The sequence below is a fragment of the Chaetura pelagica genome, unplaced genomic scaffold (genome assembly GCF_000747805.2).
Source record: "Chaetura pelagica isolate M959 unplaced genomic scaffold, ChaPel_1.0 scaffold171, whole genome shotgun sequence".
In the NCBI taxonomy this organism is placed as follows: Eukaryota; Metazoa; Chordata; class Aves; order Apodiformes; family Apodidae; genus Chaetura; species Chaetura pelagica.
In genome coordinates this window covers 1,685,569-1,704,699 of record NW_009952066.1, presented here as the reverse complement: position 1 = coordinate 1,704,699, position 19,131 = coordinate 1,685,569, and the positions used below count along the sequence as shown (strand labels likewise).

The window sequence follows — 19,131 nt, the reverse complement described above, 5'->3', positions numbered from 1 at the left end:
TTTCCAACACTCCCTAGGAATGTTCAGAGCTTTTTTCTAATTTGCAGTGAAGCTTTCCTTTTGTGGAGATGTCAACAGGACAGTGTGCTGACCTGCTACATTCCTTCCCTCTGCTGTGAACTCTTAAGCCATTCTTTTTGTCCTTTCTAGGCAGAAGAAATAGCCTTGGTGGTGATGTTCTCTTTGTTGGAAAACACCATCCACTTTGTGACTTCATTGTAGAACAGTACAAGACCAAAAACACAGAGGTAGGTTGTACTAATTCTTAAGGGATTGTGTAAATGGTGACGGAGGTCTAAGAAAGTGTTTCAGCTGAAAAATTATTTTTTCCATAGCCAGTGGATATACCCCCAGAGCTGTGCCATGGAATCCAGGGAAAGCTTACGCTGAATGACAACGCTGTTCTCCCAGATCAGTGAGTATGGGTTTGTAGTATGGGTTGTTTGATGCTACAGGACATTTCCTTCAGTTATGCCTGCCTTTAAATAAAAATACCTTTGTGCCCACACTGAGAAATCTAAAACTCTGGAGAATGCAATGCATTTTGTTCTGAGGCTAAACATGCTCTCCTCTGGGTTTCACAGTAGGTGTGTTTTATTACCAGCATACGTAACAAACCAAACAAGTAAAATATTTATTTGGTCATCCTTTTTTAAACATTATTTCAGAATTAGGCTTTTGAAGTAGCATCAGAAACCTAATGTGTGTGTTTAATTGCTAATATATTTTTTTGGTCATCTGTGGAAGACTGTGTTTTTTATGTATTTAGTAATGCTGGAACTTCAGTAGGTAAACAGGGCCTATACAATAAAAGTAGCAGTGATCGGTGGCCTTAGTTAGGTCATGTTGTTTTGGCCTCTGCTTTTGTATGAATGTTAATTGAATGTAGTCTGATGTAACTTCCAACAGCTCATGCTGTTTAAAAAAACCCCCAAAACAACCAATTCCTCTGCTTTTTATGTGCTAATCCTAATTGCATGAAATAAAAATCGAGATGGAGATATATTGGATATATTTTGCCATTTTCTATTTAGGCTGTGGCAGTAAATTCAGTACTGTTACTGACTATACACACAAAAAATGCTAATATTTTTTGGTTTTAGATAATGCATTTAGTTTGAGAAATTATCAGTGTAATCTTCACATTGTAGGATATGCATTCATTTATCTAACTTTGCTTAGAGGCATAAGCAGGTGTTCGGTAACTCATTTGCATTAAATGCACAAACACTCTGATTTTGTTGTACAGATAATGTATCCTAGGTCACACTCACTAATATACATTTTTCTATTCTTGTCATGGCTTGTGAAGAATATGAGCAAGTCAGAGCTGTTCTTGAAGGGAATAACTGTGCAGGAAAAAAAAACTCTTCTGGCCTTGTCTTCCCTAGATGAAATGGGTATATTTTTTAACCTAGAGAAGTAGTTTGTTAGGAATTCTGTGAAGACAAGGAGGTATTTATATTGCCACTTCAAAATAAGTCTTGCTTTGCTGGAAAGATTGGGATCAAATTCAGCCAGCACGTGTGCAATTTGTGACCTCTGTGTTGACAGTTGCGCAGTCAGGTGAACACAAATCTGCTTCTGATTGATAAGAGTAATTTTCTTGAGCGTGTTCTTTCACTCCTTGAATTGTAGGGGTAAAGTTTTCTGAAGGAAAGGGGTAAGATGAAAAACTGCATGTCAGCCTATTAAATCTCAGTTAGAAAGGAGAGTCTTTAAGTTCTGTGCAAAACAGCTGCTAAATTTGAATATTTATTTTTTTTTACTTCAGAGCCTTTTTTTTTCCTAGTGAAGCAGGTTTGTCTATCTGTGTCTCTGGTTTTCACCTGCCCACTGAACCTTTTGCCTTTTCACAATCGAACCTTAGCAGTAATGGGGAGGTTTCTGAATTGTGGGAGTTCACTGTTAGACTCTAGAAAATCCACAAAATCAGCTGCAGAAGTTATGACATTAAGAAATAAGAATTCCATTGCTTATAGCAGAATATGATTTAGGGGAAAGATAAGTTAATTTTTAAATCCCTTGTTTGTGTCATAGGCTTAATTGACAGAGAAGCAGGAGTGGTAGCAACAGAAAAAGCAGAGGAAGTGGCACGAGATATGTTGTTAGGTGAGGCTTTGACAGAATTTTCTCTTTGCCAGGACAGTGGAGTCTCCTGTTCCAATGCTGCGTGACCTTACACAAAATTCTGCAGTCAGGTAAGTAAACTCTTGGTTTTAATGCAGTGATGCATAAAATACAACAATCAAAATTCTGGTGTTTTGTGTTGTTGAATTTGCAGCAGAATCCATCTCTTTAAAAAATTGAAGCTTTTACTTCAAACTATTCTGGTTTTCTTTGGAAATTGCATCCCAGATGTTATGCTGTAGCACAGCAGGCTTGAGTGAGGGTGGTTAGCAGATTGTGCGTGGTGATGTGCCCTGCAGGGATGTCCAAAATAGTCATTTCTTAGTGCATCAAACCCAGTGTGTTTTATCCCTTCAGAAATACCTCATCACTGTTGCTTTTCTGCTCACTGTTGGGATTTATGGGGTTTTGGTAAGTGAAAAGCAACACCTTACAATCACAGAACTATTCAGGTTGGAAAAGACCCTTGGGTTCACAGCGTCCAACCATCATCTCTACTCTACAAAGTTCTCCCCTAAACCATATCCATGAACACCACATCCAAACAACCCTGAAACACTCCCAGGGATGGTGGCTCAACCATCTCCCTGGGCAGCCTATTCCAGTGTCTAACCACTTTCTGTGAAAAAATCTATTCCAAATGTCCAGTCTAAACCTTCCCTGTTGCAGCCTGAAGCCCTTCCCTCTTGTTCTGTTGCTAATTACCTATGAGAAGAGACCAGCACCAACCTCTCTACAGTGACCTTTCAGGTAGTTGTAGAGACTGATGAGGTCTCCCCTCAGCCTCCTCTTCCTCAAACTAAACATTCCCAGCTCCTTCAAGCATTCTTCACCTGATTGATTCTCTAGGCCCTTTACCAGCTTTATTGCCCTCCTCTGTCCTTGCTCCAGCAGTTCAATATCTCTCTTGAATTGGAGTGCCCAAAACTGGACGCAACACTCCAGGTGTGGCCTCACCAGTGCTGAGTACAGGGGAACAATCACCTCTCTACTCCTTCTGGCCACACCATTTCTAGTACAGGCCAGGATGCCATTGGCTTTCTTGGCCACCTGGGCACACTGCTGGCTCATGTTCAGCTGCTTGTCAGTTAGAACCCCAGGTCTGTCACCTTGTCACCATTTGATTCAGTTTCGACAACAAGGACACACCTGTAGAGCTAGGTAGCTTGTATCAAGTCTTATAAATTAAACCAAACATTCATGAGAGCAAACCTCTGAGACGGACGGAATTTTATTGAAAGTCCTCCAAATTGTGACTTTTGCCTCTTGGATTTTTTATCCATTTTTATTCCTAGCAATTCCAGAGGATGCCTGAGAATATGGGCTTCGTGCTCTTAAGTAAAGGAGTAATACTGACCTTGTTTGAAAGTGATTTTGGGGAGAATAATAAAAACTTCATAATGAATAAAAAGTAATGCAGAGTCTCCAAGGCTAAATCTTGTGGTAACAGAAGGTTTTAATTACCCTTGTGCTTGACAGCAAATTTCTGTAAATCTAGTGTGTTGTATGTCATCCTCACTTAATTTGGCACAGTATATCAGGTATGTAATACTTGAGCCGATAACCTTTCACTTCTTGAGTCACATAAGATACTTGAGATGCTGAAAGTCACTTGTGAACTTTCTGCATAATTTTTTTTCCTCCACGAAGGCGTAACTGAGTTCAACTAGTAACAGCTGTATCTACAGGCAGTAAGAAATGCTACGTTGTGGCTTGTCAGGGTATTGTAGAAAGTATGTTCTGAAATGGGGATTTAATTACTTTGAGTGATGACTTAAAGGTAGTTTTTGGCTTTCCATCTGCCACTGTCAGGAGGTTTGAATTGTTCATGCTTCTGTCTGTTTCTCTATGGCAAGGATTTTTCTTCCTGTCTTTTGAGATAGTATGAGCAGTCATGGTTCTGCTCTTCAGTTCTTGTGACTTTGGCTGAATTTTTCAAGGGACCATTCTCATTCATTTTCTGTGTTGAAAAACAGATGTATTTCAGCTTGAAGAGTGAGATTATTCTACTTAGTTGTTTGCTTTTCTCATTCTTGGCATCCCAGGCATTCTTCACTATCAAATGGTAGGTAGTGAGAGGACAGGAATCAGGTCAGTGCTGGGTACTTGAAACATGTCCCTGGTAGGACCTACTCCAGACCTGGGTATTTACACTAGGAGACAGAAATTGTTAGGAGTGGGGGTGAATTTCCCTAGAGCAAACCCAAATTGCTCTAAATGCAATGTACCAGCAGAAGTTAAGCTTTGAGCCCCTTTTTGCTCTATTACTGTGTAATTTGTCTGATACTAGACAGCTCAAAATGCAGAGCCTGCAAGATGTCACTGATAATAGGTGTGTGTCCCTCCACAGGAGTGCCCTGCAGCTGCACAGCCACCTTTCAGGGTAAAACCTCCCAGTCCCAGGAAATCCCACTTCTAAGTTTTGTACACTTTTGGTGAAGCAGCAGAACAAGCTGATATCCTTCCTGTCTCTGTTGTGGCAGCCTTTGAACTTCGTCGAGCACAACAGTGCTTTGACTAGAGGATTTGCACTCAAGGGTCTGCAATAAGATACTTTCATTACCATATATAGGACTGTTTTCTAGACATTAAACTTTCCTTTGGACTGGCTATTGATTGAATTCTTATCTTTTCTGTTATGTACATCACTGTTAATAAAGCAGCAATTACTTTTTAATCTTGCTTGTCTTAACTATCAAGTAAACCTAATCCTTAAATACTTTCTCCTAGTATCTCTTTTAAAGATCCACAATTTGATGAAGACTTTGTTTTCAAGGCGATAGTGTTACCTGGTGCAAAGTAAGTATCAGTTCTCAGTTTTCAAATAATTCCATTTTCTTTCATTACTTTTGAGTATTTGCTCTGATAAATATTTATGGAACTATTTTTAATATTAAGGAAACCTGCTCCAGTTCTGAAGCCAGGAGATTGGGAAAAAACCAACAATGATGGCAGGCCATGGAGACCGCAGCTTGGCTTTAACCGAGACAGAAAACCAGTCCATTTGGATCAGTCAGCATTCAGAACCTTGGGGTAAGCCTGGCAGCATTGCTACTGACTGCTTTGTTAAGATGACTGTAATTATTTACTGTTTTTTTAATTAAAGAGGAGAAAAAAGGATAGCAGGTGGGGATGGACTGTCAGGTATTAGATGCTGGTGTTCTGTGTTGGAAACTTTAGCATGTGATATATAAATTAAGTATTGATATAATTTTGCAGTAGTGCTTTCCATTCTTCTTGATGTCGGGAAGATTCTACTGCATGATTCCAACTAGCTTTCCCACTCTTTGCTTTGGGTTTTTTTCCTACTTGTTTGGTGGTGACTTTCTTGAGGTACAGAAAGTACAGTGGAAATATTGCATGCAAGTGATAAGTAAGACTGTTATGAAGATAAGAGTATCTTTTATGCTTTTAAAAATGAAGATATTTTAAAGCCCCTCGAATGAAAGGTGTTACACCATATAATTCATTTGATTGTCACTTTTCCAGGCATTGGCACAGTAATTTTTCTGTTTGTTCTCCAAAAGTCTGAGTAACTTTCTCAGATGCTACAGTGTGGTACAAGAGTGCTTCTGAATGCAGGATGAGAGAATAAGCTGGAGTTATCTATTACAGATAAAATGAAAGATTTTTCCTTCCTAGGGAAGGCAAGAAACCAAAAGTTTATCAGAGCCAGAAAAAAGAATGTTTTAAAAGAGCAAATAAAAGTAAACTCTGTGAGCAACTGCACAAGTGTCTGTTTAGGAAGAGAAAATATTTTACACTAATAAAGGCCTGGCACTGACACACCAGTATGTGCAGATCCTGCATCTCCATCAGCTCTCCCTTCTTGGGAAATGTGACAGCTCTTCAGTTTGACTGGACTCTTCCACAGTTTGCAGAATATACCTGTATTTCTTCTCATTGTGGCTTGCTGTAGTAACCAGGTACTTTTTTTCTGGGCTAGCTCTTCAAGCTGTGCTCTGGCGGTGCTGTGCCTGGGACCCTGCTCTGGGAGCAAGTCACTGCTTCCTTTTTATGCATCCCCACTGACGCACTGGAGAGAGCTGGGGTGTTCAATGGGCTGGGTAGCAGCTGGGATGTAAGAGAGCATTCATGTAAACTTCCTATTCTTTTTCCTTTCCGTTTCTTACATGTAATAGCCATACGCTGCCAAGGGAAAGGGGGATGTCAGGGATGTATGCCAACGCAGTACCTCTTGGAACTTACGGGAGCCCATATGCCAGGCCACTTCTGGGTGGGCAGCAGCAGATTCCGAAATTGTTGTCAAGTAAGGGAAAGAGGGATGCCAGGGATGTATGCCAACGCAGTACCTCTTGGAACTTACGGGAGCCCATATGCCAGGCCACTTCTGGGTGGGCAGCAGCAGATTCCGAAATTGTTGTCAAGTAAGTGGGTTCTGCTTTCTGCATTGCACAGTTTGAAAAATACTGCTGTTCTGGTTGCACTATTACAAATAAAAATGGATTCAAGCATCCAGCTACATTAACTTTGTGCTGCTTTTCTCTATGGCTCTTCCTTTGTGGAATTGCTGTAGTGAAATGTTCTAAAATGTTTTTATTTGCCTCTCAGTGGGATCCCTGCCCAGTATTCAAATATAATAGGAAAAATAGCACTTTGTCTTCTAAAGGGTTGCTCGTGGCTGTTATCTAGAAATATTCAGTATGTGGCTGAGTCTCAACATCTCCAGCATCAGCAGACTTAGTAGAAACTTGGTGCTTTGTGTCTGAAAGAACAAGAAAAGGATGCTGGCCACAGAAACCAATTAATGCACAAGGCATGGTGATGGGTTTGGAGAAATGGTGGGACTGACAGAAGAGCTGTGGTTGTTGCTGAGATGCCAGAGTGAACCAAAACTGCTAATTCACAATCCCATATTGGCTCCTCCTGTCTGCAGTAGGTGTTGCAACTTCTGGCAAAGGAGCACAGTCAGGAGGTCAGGGATGCCACTACTGTTGACTTGGTGGTGAAGTGGGTCACCAGAAGCTGTAAGAGAAATCCTCTGTGTGACCTAAGGTAGAATCCTTCATCCTGGGAAGGAATTTCTTATGCAAAAGGCTCCCAGAAAAGATGCCCTGCCTCTTTGCCTGTGATCACGAGATGCATTTCTGTGCTTGTGGGACTGAGACAGGAAGAAACTTGGCTGAACTGCCTAAAAAGGTGCTTTGAAGTAAGATGTTATCGCTATTGAGATGAATCCATGCAATATTGAATTCTGCAAGTGCTTGAAGTTTGAACAGCTGAGACCGATAAAATTTGTAGTTCAGCATTTTGTCACATGTAGAAGACTAGATTACTGCACAGTGAAGCTGTCATCCTTTTTATACTTGACTTGCATTTTTACTGCATATGAAACAGTGAATAAATAATATCGATGGCCACTCGGAATTAAATTTACAGTTCAATCCCAGAGTAAATGCAGTATAGCTGAGTAGTGTGTGCGGAAGCTTTCTTGTGCAAGGGACTAGATTGTTTTAAGGGGAGAGATGGATTGAATGTGAATCTGGAGTTGTTAACTTTGATTAAAGGAAAACAAGAGTGTTTGTGGTTTTTTTCAAACAAACAACAAATATGATCTTAAAAAGACTGTGGAGAATAGGCAGGCAGAACTACCAGACAGGAATCACATTTTTGTGTTTATCTCCAAAAAGAGAGATGTGTGGTTTCAGGGAGAAAGTATTTGTGAGCCCATCAGTCTCTATGCTGTTGTTCAAGTATTCTGAAGTTTGAGTCATGATGCTTTGTAGGAAATACTGATTTCAAAGCAGTTTCCTCTGCCTTACGTACCATGATCATGCCAATTAAGTACTTAAAAAGCTCTTGTCTTTGTGGTATCTGAGCACCTTGTGTTGTGTAGGAAGCACTCCACATGAAAATATGCCCCAGTGCCATCAGAATGAGGAGGCTCGAGTCCACTGATGAACGTGAAATCCCAGTCCATCTGTTGGCCTCAGAACAGCTGTCTGGTGGCTTTCTTTCCCGTGTCTCTTCCTCCCCTCCTGCCCCTTCCTCACTCTTAGATAGCTTCAGGCATCCACAGTTGCTGTTCTCCAGGTGTGCCTGACAAATCTGAAAGCATGATTTCCTTGTTTTTTTATTTATTTTTATTTTCCTTTGTTGTGCTACTGTCCTTAACTCTGCTTTTTTTGTGAGGCAGAGGTTGATCTTGTGCTTTCCTGTTGGTGCAGCAAGAAGCAGTGCCAGGTCTGGCTGCCAGTCCCCCAGCCACCGTGGCATTGCAGTGCCTCGTGCACTGGCGTTCATCCTACAAAAGCTTTTTAAAAAACCATCAGGAGCTGTGTGCCTGCTGTTGCTCTCCAGGGCTCTTCATCCCGGAGTGGAGAAGCTGGTTTCTGGTACTCTGTTTTCATGGGGGGCAGCAGTGCAACATGCTGTAGATGTATTCTTTGTTAGTTAATGTTGTTTGCTTTCTCCACCTCTTCTACTAAAGATAGCAAGCTGTCCTAAGAGATTAGTCTTAAACTCTGATTAACTTCTGATTTAAACTGACTGCAACACGAAGCCTTTACAACTTGTTACAGCAGTGGTTGAGACACCTTTCTTTTGGTACCTCATTACCTAACCAAGGTGGGAGCACAGTTGGTGTCCCAGTCAATGGGATGAGCACAGGTCAAAGAGCATTAGAGATGTGCTTGCTCCCTAGAAGAAGTTCCAGAAATGCCTCCTACTGCCTGACTGATGCGTCAGGACCCAGCTAAGGCCACCTGGGACTATCAATGCCAAGTGAACCACCTGTGTCTCAACTCCTCTTCTACCAAGTAGAGTCAGACTTGCTTAAATTCTTATTAAAAGAACACCTTCAAGTGTCATAGCCCAAAATTTCTCCTGTGATCAGTTTTTCAGACATTGACACTGAAGGATGCTTCTGCAAATAGGGCTGTACTCCTGCAGTGTGTCCTGAATTATGGTTTATGTGGGTCTAGTGTCAGGCAGAGCTGTGAAGGTGAGAGCATGTTAGCAGCTCTCTGAACATGGCTGCAGTAGGTGGCCATCATCTTGTTGAACAGCAGCAGTCTGCATGGACAGTGCTTTTTCTCCCAGGGAAATTTCTGGTCAGAATTGAGCATGTGGGCCAACTCCACCCAGGCTGTGTTCTGTCTTGGAGTACCAGAAGGTGTTCCTAGGCATGATGGCACAGCCCTTCTTGCCTTTTGCAACCACGCCCTTCACTTCAAGCACAAATGTCTCTGTACAGTTATCTTCAACTAGAAAGTCAAATTAGAGGAAGTGGGAAGGCATATGCTGAGTTTTCTTAATGAGGTGGCTTACCCCTTGTGTCAAAGTTGCATTCATCAGCTAATTGTGAGAGGAGCTCTGTGCTGTGGCATAATTGGATTGGGAAGCATTCTGAACCCCCACATTTCTGAAAAACTGGCGCTCATATGGTTAAAATCCCGACATTTATGAGTTTGATGCGGAGAAACTTTTCATGTTATGCATTATGTTTTTATATGTATGATGAAGTAAAATTAGGCTCTAGAAGGGCAATGCGGTCAGCCAAAGTGCCATCTATCCCTCAAGAGCCTGCTGGGGGTGTTCCTTACTGTTGTTCTCTGATTTGACTTGGATGTGCCAATTTTCAGTTGATGAATAATTGTCTGTGCTGATAACTTGGGGAGTCAAGTGCAGTATGACAGCACTCTGTGAATGGCATATTTGGTTTCTGCAGCACAGGATATCTGATTTATGGCTTCCATTTCAGTCTGTAAACTTGTCAATTAGCTGCATTTGAAAAGTGATTTTGATTAGTGCAATCAGTAAACACAAAATCTCGTATTTGATTGCTGCACTGATTAGATAAATTGTTACTTGAGGAGCTGCTAGAGAAGGCAGTTTATTTGGCCTTATAGCTCTAGGAAATGCCTAGGTTTTGAAGACTAAAGAAAATATTAATTGTCGTTTCTTCTCCAATTTTGTACTTTTTTGAAGTGCAATTCACTGCTCCGAGCTTTTTCCCTTCAAAGATTGTTCTCTGTCAGAGCCATACAAATGAATAGTAATAAGGTGGCTTTAAATGTTTCTGTGATGATTTCATTAAGCTTTTTCTTACACTGTTTCCTGGTGCTGCAAAAAGCTGTGGTTACACCAGGAGAGCTCGGCCCTTTTTCAGATTATTAAATAGGACACAAATTCCCACCTAGTCCTTAAGCAGGGGTTGGTGTGAACAGAAAACACTACCCCAGGGCAAGACCAGCAGCATTTTGCTGGGTTTCTCACTGGAGCACCCTTTGACTCTGGCAGTAGAATGGAAAATGTGTTAATAAACTTCCATTAACATGAGAAGTTCTGAGCAGGGAGGGTCAGAGAGGGAGAGATGATATTAGTCTATGTGTGTCACAGTTTGACTCAGGTCCGACAACAATGCTCTCGATCCCCCCTCCCCCCAACCCAGGTAGGGAAGGAGAGAGAGAAAAAGAGAGAGACTTGGCCGGATTGAAAACTAAACTACACAGCTTTAATTAAAACACTAATGAATCATACAAGAAAATATATACAATTATATACAGATATATTCAGGTATGGGCAAAAACTTCTCGCCTCCCCCCACCCCAGCAACTCCCACAGCACTTCCCTGAACTGGGAAGAGTCCCGAGGAATCCCGGAGCTGCTGCTGGAACAGAGCAGAGAGTTATGGGGGTCACGAGAGATCAAGCCTGAGGATCGACGGTAATGGATGAACAGAGTCCTCCCCGGACGCCGGCCATGGACCGAAGAGAAGGGGAGAAGAAGAAGGAAGGAAGTTGTCTCCTGTGATCTCTGACCTTCCTCTGAGCTTACGTAGATATATGGAATGGAATATCTTTGGCCAATTTTGCTGTCCATCTAACTCAGCCTCCTACGGGGGGGGTCACAGATCTCCCCACAGTGTCTGAGCTGGCAGAGTGCAGGTGCAGCCTTGAAGCCTCAGTAGTTAGAAAAACATTCCACTGTCTTATCAGCCTAGCAGAACACACTGTTGCTAGTTACAAGAGAGCTTACTGAAGGAAAAAAAAATCAGTAAAAAGAAAAATTGGCTTCATCCTGGCTCAAACCAGGACAATGTGTCAGGATACTTGGGGGTCCTACCTAGCTCAACCTGCACAGAGGAGAAAGAGGGAGGAAGCATCACTGTTATTCCCAGTGAAATATAGTGGGGGGGTTTCTGGAAATGTTTTAACCTTTAATATTGTGTCTTAGTTGCTCATTTCCCACAGAGTAGCTAAAAACAGCATTATGGGCCCAGGTTTTCTTGTGTTGCCCTAATCTTGCCTTCAAAGACAAATGCAGCATCACTAAAACATGGTGTTGGCACAGCCTGTTTGTGTGTGTCCAGGTCCTTATAATTCACAGGCTGAACAGGATAAACATGACACACATCCATCTGCAGTCCTTGAAATGCTGCAGACTGGTTACAGACTGTATGAAATAACCAATTATACCCGATTACAAGCATCGATTGGTAACAGTATAGAAGTCTGTGTATATAGTGGTTGATGTGTGCATATATGTACTGTTTAATGAATAAATAAAATGCAGCATGTGCCCCTCTGCAGCTCAGGCTATTGCTGGGCTGGATTAGCTCTGCCCAGAGGAGGGCCAGGTGGGAGCAGTGGAGCTGCTGGGGATCAGAATTTATTTCCCCTGACAAAACGGTGCTATCTGCCATGGGGGCTGCTGCACCCCCTGTGCACTCGAGAGCTGCCCTTAGAGGTTTCTGTCCAGACCCTTGCAGGCTGCAGACAGTACACCCAGAACCTCACAGAGAGGCACAGATTTTGCCTCTGCTTTTTTTTTTTTTCTCCCACTTTTCTTTCAAATTATTGCAAAGCTTCAGTGTACTTGAATATTGGCAGTTGAACAGGGTGCTGCTGTGCCATTGCAGCATGTCCATTAGACTACTTCTGGAACCAGCTGTTGAAATTAGGTCACACTTAAACACCATTGAAAACAATCAAAGGTGTCACTGAAACTGGAGCTTTTGATTGATGCACAATCTGAGTGTTGTGGGCTGACTGGGGAGCTATTGATTAGCTGATGCTTTTATCCTGTTTACTGACCAGTTTATTTAGAAGAACAACAACCATTTAATTGCACGGACTGTTAAAGCAATGTTGTTACTGCTACGACTTTGTAAAGAGTTAGTTTGGGTAGAAGAAACAATTGAGAAGTGGGTGGTCTTTTTCACTGCGGTGCTAGGTCTCTGGCTAAGGTTTTACCCAAAATAAGGTTTAATTCAGTCTGATTATCTTGTCTGAGGGACCATTAATAGATCATGGTTATTATTATTATCATCATTGTATAGGTTAACTTTTAAATACGCTTTTACTATCTTTAAATATATCCTAAATATAAATATATATTTAAATGTGAATGAAGTGGAACTGTTTTATTTCTTGTGTGCTCTGGTTGTTCTTATAGTTCACTTGTGAGAATAACTTAGCCTAATCAGAGGGAAGCTTGCACGTATTGTGAGCAGTACATCTTTGTAGCTCACAAACATGATGTATTGTGATGGTCACGAAGTTGTGTGTATATATGTATCTATATTTTTCATATAGCTTAGTGATGATGTAAGAAATTTAAAGATTACGAAGTCTTCACTTGTTACAGTCACAGTTTTGCTTTTTTAAAGATTTCAGATAACAGATACCTGTGAAGTGTTCAAACAGTAACCAGTGCTAGTTCTAGCAATTAAAACTATTTTTTTAATAATTTGAAGCTTATTTGACACAGTAAACAAAATTTCCTTTTATTAATTAATACTAAGCTTGCCACTGACGGATATAAGGGCTCTATCATAATCAGCACTAGTAACTAACAAAATGTATTTGATGGGATGTCCAGTTTGAGCTTTTTTATCTTGACTTCTTAAAGCAGGTTCTTGAGCATGTGTAAAGTTCTTTTAAGTGTACTTGCTCTTTTTAATTTTAACATTTTGTTTTACCCTCTAGATCTTAGACCTCCGGAGTCTTGGAGAGGCCCTACACCCTTGTTTCAGCAGACACCACAGAGGTAAGGCAGGAGGGATGGAAATCTTGTAAAATGTGGCCAGGAGTATGTATTTCATCTTGCTGGGCTTCACAACTTTTTTTTCCTCTTTATTTTGAACTTTGTTGTTTAAATTTGTTTAAATCATGCTACATGGCAGGTTCTTTAAAGTTAATTAATGTCTATGATTTATTTATATTTTGTGAGTGCACTATGTGGTGTTCATCCTTTAAAAGGTTTGAGTACTTTGTATGAAAAAAAGAAGGCAAAAACACTTTCCGTTAAACCTCAGACTTCAAAATTAACTTTACTGTTGGTGCTTTGGTACCATTCTTGGTTCTTTGGCCTTTATCTTATTGAAGCTTTTGAGATACTATGAAATTGAACACAGAGAGCTTAAAACTGCATTAGATTTTGGACAGGCTAAACAAATTTCTTTTTAGGATGGCTGTGGAGCTTAATGAGGCATAACTAATGGTGTTCCACTTTTATCATTTCTGTGCCACAACCGCAGCATTAGTACAGACCAGCCATTGATTCTTGCTACAAACCTCTTGAAGTCCTAATCAGCTTCTTTGGTACAAGTTTTTCAGGCCTGACAAGGCTATTGTAGGGCCGTGTCACTGTAGGTCAGTAGTTATTAGTTGCCACTGAAAACAGTTTCTTTAACTACTTAAGACTGAACTGAATTAAATGCAGAAGGGACTCAGGGAAGGATTATGGAATCTGCAGTCCAATAAGTGCCATCGAATAGAAGGAATGTGACATGGTTTGATAATAAGGGATGTTATATATGCGTTCCTTCATTGATAGCTTGGTACCTCCTTAAGTCAGATGGACTTTATAAACTCCAGCATACCTGTGACAGCTATGAATAATTATATTTATTTATATTTATGGAGGAATGAGAGCGTATGTGAGATCTTTGTAGCTTCTGCTCTGAGGCACAACTTTTTTTTTTCTTCCCCATGGTTTTATTTGCAAATGTTAACCATTGCAAATATGAGCTTTGGGAGAATTTACTGAGTTCTCTGCAGCTGGGCTTTCCATGGCAACCGTTTTGATCCCTATTGAAGTAAGTTCAGCTCCCATGTCCTGTGCCACATCCATGTGGAATATTGCATTATAAACTAACTTTGCATTACAAACTTTAATGTTACTTTCTCCATGGGAGTTGCTATTCCCACACCTCAATTAGATCCAATTTATATAGTATCATTTTGTGAAATACTGCTATAAGTCTGTAACTTGTAATTACTTCTACAATGCTATACTTCCATTATTTTACCATGCTGATTATTTTTGCAAAGTGGAACAGTTTCTCAGTTCACATATAAATAACTTCAGCCAGAAGTTCTGCTTAATTCTCCGTGGAAGCACACATTTTAATGAAAATTCTAATAGTCAACTGCCTCTATAATATGAGTCCTATCATTAGATGATGTACTTATTTTTTTCTAGTATTTATATGAGTGTCCATGCACTGCCCAGGTACTTCAGAGCATTTTTCAGCTAGGTGGTGTCAATCTACTGACCTGTCCAGTCTGCTTCTAGTGCTGTGATATTGACCTTGCCATTCAGCTCCCAGACTTGAGGAAAGTGGTGTCCCCTGGGGTGACTTTAAATTGAGGATGTATCATCTTTTCCTAGAAAATAAGCTTTAGAGAAGCTTGGAGAACGCTGAGTGACAGTAGTATGTTTACAGTGTGTTCCCTCCCTGATTGTGCTTTGTTACATCTCTGGTTTATTAACATCATTGACTTGTCAGTTTCTGTGAGGATAAGTAATTTGCCATGTTCTTGGAAGCTGTTTGATTATGGACACAAATCAAAGAGATGCTTAGGGCTGGTGTCAAGTTAGTTGCCATAGAGGTAAGCATAGAGCTTTAAGCAAAACTTTAAACAGAAGCATAGGCTTGGGACAGGAAAAAATGTCTGGACCTGTTGAACCCTTCCCAGAGGCTTTTCAGTTTACCAGTTGTTTCCCTGGGAGCTGCCACTTTGCCATCAGTGCTGGTGGTCTGATGTATTTCAGATGTTACAAATTTGCTACCTGGATTCTTGGCTGATGGAAATGTGTATTCTGATTAAGCAAATCCTTTTGCTTAACCTGCTCATAGGAGGGATTTCCAAAGAGACTGAGGTTGGAACGTGGAAGTGTTTTACTGTATAAAGTTTCCTCAAGTTGTATTTTAGCTACCCTGTATGCATAAGCATTAATTTAATGGTTATCCTATATGCATGAACATTATTCAATGGTAAGTTGACATAACTCTGGATAGTCTAAGTAACTTTGCCAATGGGATAGTCCAAGTGGCACAATTTTTTGTTACCACGAAAGCACAGCTTTGCTGCATACAAATCTGTACCCTCAGGTAACTTGAATTGCTCACTAATACATCCACTAAATTAACATAAAGTCAAGTGCTGTAAGGACTATAATTTCCTGATTTCAGTTTACCAGATGAAAATCTAAAATTTTGGGTTTTATAAATAGTACATAGTTTCACGAATTTGGAGCAGCAAAGAAGTGTAAACTACTTTTCTGGCTTTAAGATCAGAAAACCCAGTGCAGCTTTTTTATTTTCCTTCTGGGTTTATCTCCTGAGATATATAGTGGTTCCAACTGAAAATCACCAATTTCACTCTATCAGGTGGCCTCAAAGCTAAAATGCCCCAACATCATGCCCCTGAAGTCACTGTTAACGAGTTTCAGTGGATAAACTTCCTGACTTTTCACTGAGCAGCACTTTTTATTTTAAAAAAGTTTAAACTCTGTGCCAAATATATATCTGTGTAAAATGGGATTTGTCAAACTTTCCCATTTCAGGCACGTAGTGAATGTAGGCCTGTGCTCCTCAGTTGCTGATGGTATTTATCACAAGCATGTTAACAAAGTTGCAGAGGCAGCAACTGTTGATGAAAAGCTGGAGCTATGTAGATAATTCCCTGTAGTTTTCCTTAAGGCTGGGCAGTGTATTCTTCCTGGAGAGTCTGATGCTTTCTAGGAATAATGGAGGGGGGAAAAAAGCTAGTACTCAAACCACTGAAAAACCTGGGAGGATTACTACTCCTAGGCTAAAGTCCTGCCAGTTTAATCCTGTAAATCTTGGCCAAGGCTCCTTGCAGAGGTACCAAGTCCCTTTCAGTTCCATGGTGCAGCAAGTGAATGGGAACGCCATGCTCGTGCTCTCTCCCCTGTCTGTCTCTCTTCAACTGGGGGCAGAAAAGATTAGCTGTCTCCACTATACTGTGTTTTTCCTTCACAACAATATATCGTGCTGCGAAACACAACCACAGTGAATTCTGTACGGAATCGTATCCCTACCCACTCTCAACTTTAAAGACTATATCATGGCTATATCATTTTTCTAAATATTTTAAATCAAACAATGATTTGATGTATTACACCTGTTGCTTTATAATTGTAATGTTAGAATAGGTACTTGAAGGCAATTAAAACATTTCTTGCTGTTAGTAATCTCGGATGACAAACTAGGCTATAATGGATGTTGAATTTGCGTTCCCATCTAAACTGTACACCAAATGTCAGTCAGTCCATGCCAATTAGTGCTTATGTTGCTAGGTCACCGTGGTCAATTGAAAACGGCATCAATAGAACTTGAAAAGGTTTCTTCCCGATCAGACCTTCTGACATATTGAGCAGAATAATGGATGGGAAAAAGCAGCCAAGGCCCCTACCCTAGATTCAGAATACTCGCAGTAAGAATTCATTTGCAACCTGCAATTAACTAGAAAGAATGGACTCCCAGAAAGAGTCTGGACATTTAGAGAAGAAAGCCTCATTCTCCTGTACCACACATGTTTACTCTTTGCATGGTGTGTTACATTTAGCTAACTTGGTGATATCTGGGGTTTAATCTACGTTCAAGATCACTGTGGATGGATTGGCAAATTTGCCTCTAAAATAAAAGTTGAATCGAATCCTTCCAAGGAAGTTGAAAAGTCTCTGGTCTGTAAAACTGAATTTGCTGCCGGTGGTAGTACCTGGTTCTGTAGATTTTGAGCTGTGGATCTCTGGGAGCTCAGTTCATGCTGCAGTGTTTTTCTTCTGTCTGCAGAGCTGCTGGGGCTGCTCCTCTGCTTGCCTGGAATCGCATGCTGCAAACCCAGAACCAATACCCCCCCGGTCAATACCAGGGGCTGGGTGGCCCCATGGTGTATCCACAGAGACCCGAGGATCGGATGGACAGGGGAAGACAGGTATGAAAATGTCACCCCATTTTGCCCTCCTCCTGAGTAAGACTTCATTCTGTGTGGCCGTGGAGAGTGAATGCCCACAGGCAGTAGTTCCTGAGCTGGTTTCAGCCCAGCAGCAGTGCCTGCCATTGAAAGCACTGCCAGGTAAGTGTCCCAGCCATGTCCAGCCCCTCCATCTGTACCCCTGGCAGATGGCTTGTGCCATTACTGTGCCACTGCTGCTTTTCATTATAAGTAGATCAAACATACTACCAAGTCACACGCTACTTTCAGCCTGAGAAAACATAATCTGAAGACAGGTATTTAAACCAGATCTTTCTCTTCTGTGAGGAAATATATCTAATGAAATCTATAGTTTTGGGGATAGAAGGGTTTCTCCCCAGTATGTTTAAAATACAGACTCTTACAACTTCATTAATTTTTTCCCTGGAATGTTTATTGGCTTTCGCTTAGCTGAAACAAATGTCAGATTCTAGTAGCCAGAGAAATAAACATGTCTTTGAAAGTACACGTGAAAATAGCTTTGTGTGGTTCAATTAAAGCAAGTGAACGTGATCGGAGAACCTCATCAAAAATTATAGGTGACTTTGTCATCAGTTTATGAAAATGCCACAGAATGAAAATACTTCTTGAAAGCAGCAGGTGATTTTGCTTATGTGATTTAGAGTATGTGTTCCCAGTAAAAACATCATCTGCATACTCTTGAAATTTGAGTATTTACAATGCAGTATAGGAGTTAAAAATAAATTTCAGATTTCAATATTAAAATTTAAGTTCTGTTGGTAAGTCAGAAATTACTGGAAAGGTTTCTAATCAGTAATGAGGAAGAGGAAGAGGAAGAGCACTCTGCTCCTTGGTAACAGCACCGTTTCCCAATCTTTTATATGGGAACTAAGGCACATACTGTTTGAAATTTGCCTTCTGCTGGGGCCTCTTGGTTCAGCTTCCTCTTGTCAACGTGCTCAAGACAGGTCACTTTTTAATATACACTCCTAGTCTTTCTTTTCCTTTTCGCAGTCTGCCCATTTTCCCAGTGCACAAATACTGGTGTTCTACTGCACAACACCAGCAAATTGAGATTTGGTGTTGGATTTCTGAGAGTGTTTTTCCATTATACTGGCAGCATATAGTAATTTTCATATGGGTATAAATTCTGTCCTGCAGTGTGTGCAGTGGATAATAATGTTCCAGTCTCCTTTGCTGATATAGCAGGGACTGTGAGTGCAACCCTTTTAAGTTTTAATCTTGTACAGCATGTGTGAAAGTCGGCTTGCAGCATATTTTTACCAGTTCTCTTAATTTTTGTCTGCTTCATATTTTCCTGTTCTGTTTGGGAGACTCGGGTAGCACTGTCACCATCACGTCTGCACTGTAAACGGTGTTGCGGTTTGGAGGCAGCTCGTACAATAAAAGCATGGACTGCCAAACCAAGTTGGTAGGAGAAGAGCCTTTTGCCTCTGGAGAAGCTTTTAGCAGAGTGCTGTGTGCTTCTCCATCTGGTTCAACTTGCCAGGACAGAAGCCCAGCAGAAACAGCCCATGAGCTGCTAATACCCTTCTCAGCATTGTCTGCAGGATTACAGGGGCTGCTGAAAAGACCTCTAGCCAGCAAGCAGTCTGCCCTGGCGCTCCCCACTCCCAGACTCTTGTTTGGCTGCAGCTTCGTTAGTAGTGGTGAGACTTGCTTCTCCCCCCTTGGCTCCTTCCCTGAAGCATTTTTAGTGGAGAGGAGGCTTTTGAAGACTGAAGTAAGAATTGTCTTTAGCTTGTTCAGCTGTCATAGTGCTGTTAGA

General features: G+C 41.0%; 1 protein-coding gene across 1 annotated transcript in view; it reads left to right on the top strand.

Annotated features, from left to right (window-relative positions):
• Positions 1–19,131, top strand: part of XRN2 (5'-3' exoribonuclease 2) — a 50,438-nt gene that overhangs the window by 28,585 nt on the left and 2,722 nt on the right. The window contains 8 exon segments of the mRNA XM_010005103.1: positions 151–248; positions 336–415; positions 2,145–2,201; positions 4,861–4,929; positions 5,029–5,163; positions 6,273–6,400; positions 13,083–13,143; positions 17,201–17,342. Coding sequence (XP_010003405.1) covers positions 151–248; positions 336–415; positions 2,145–2,201; positions 4,861–4,929; positions 5,029–5,163; positions 6,273–6,400; positions 13,083–13,143; positions 17,201–17,342 — 770 coding nt within the window.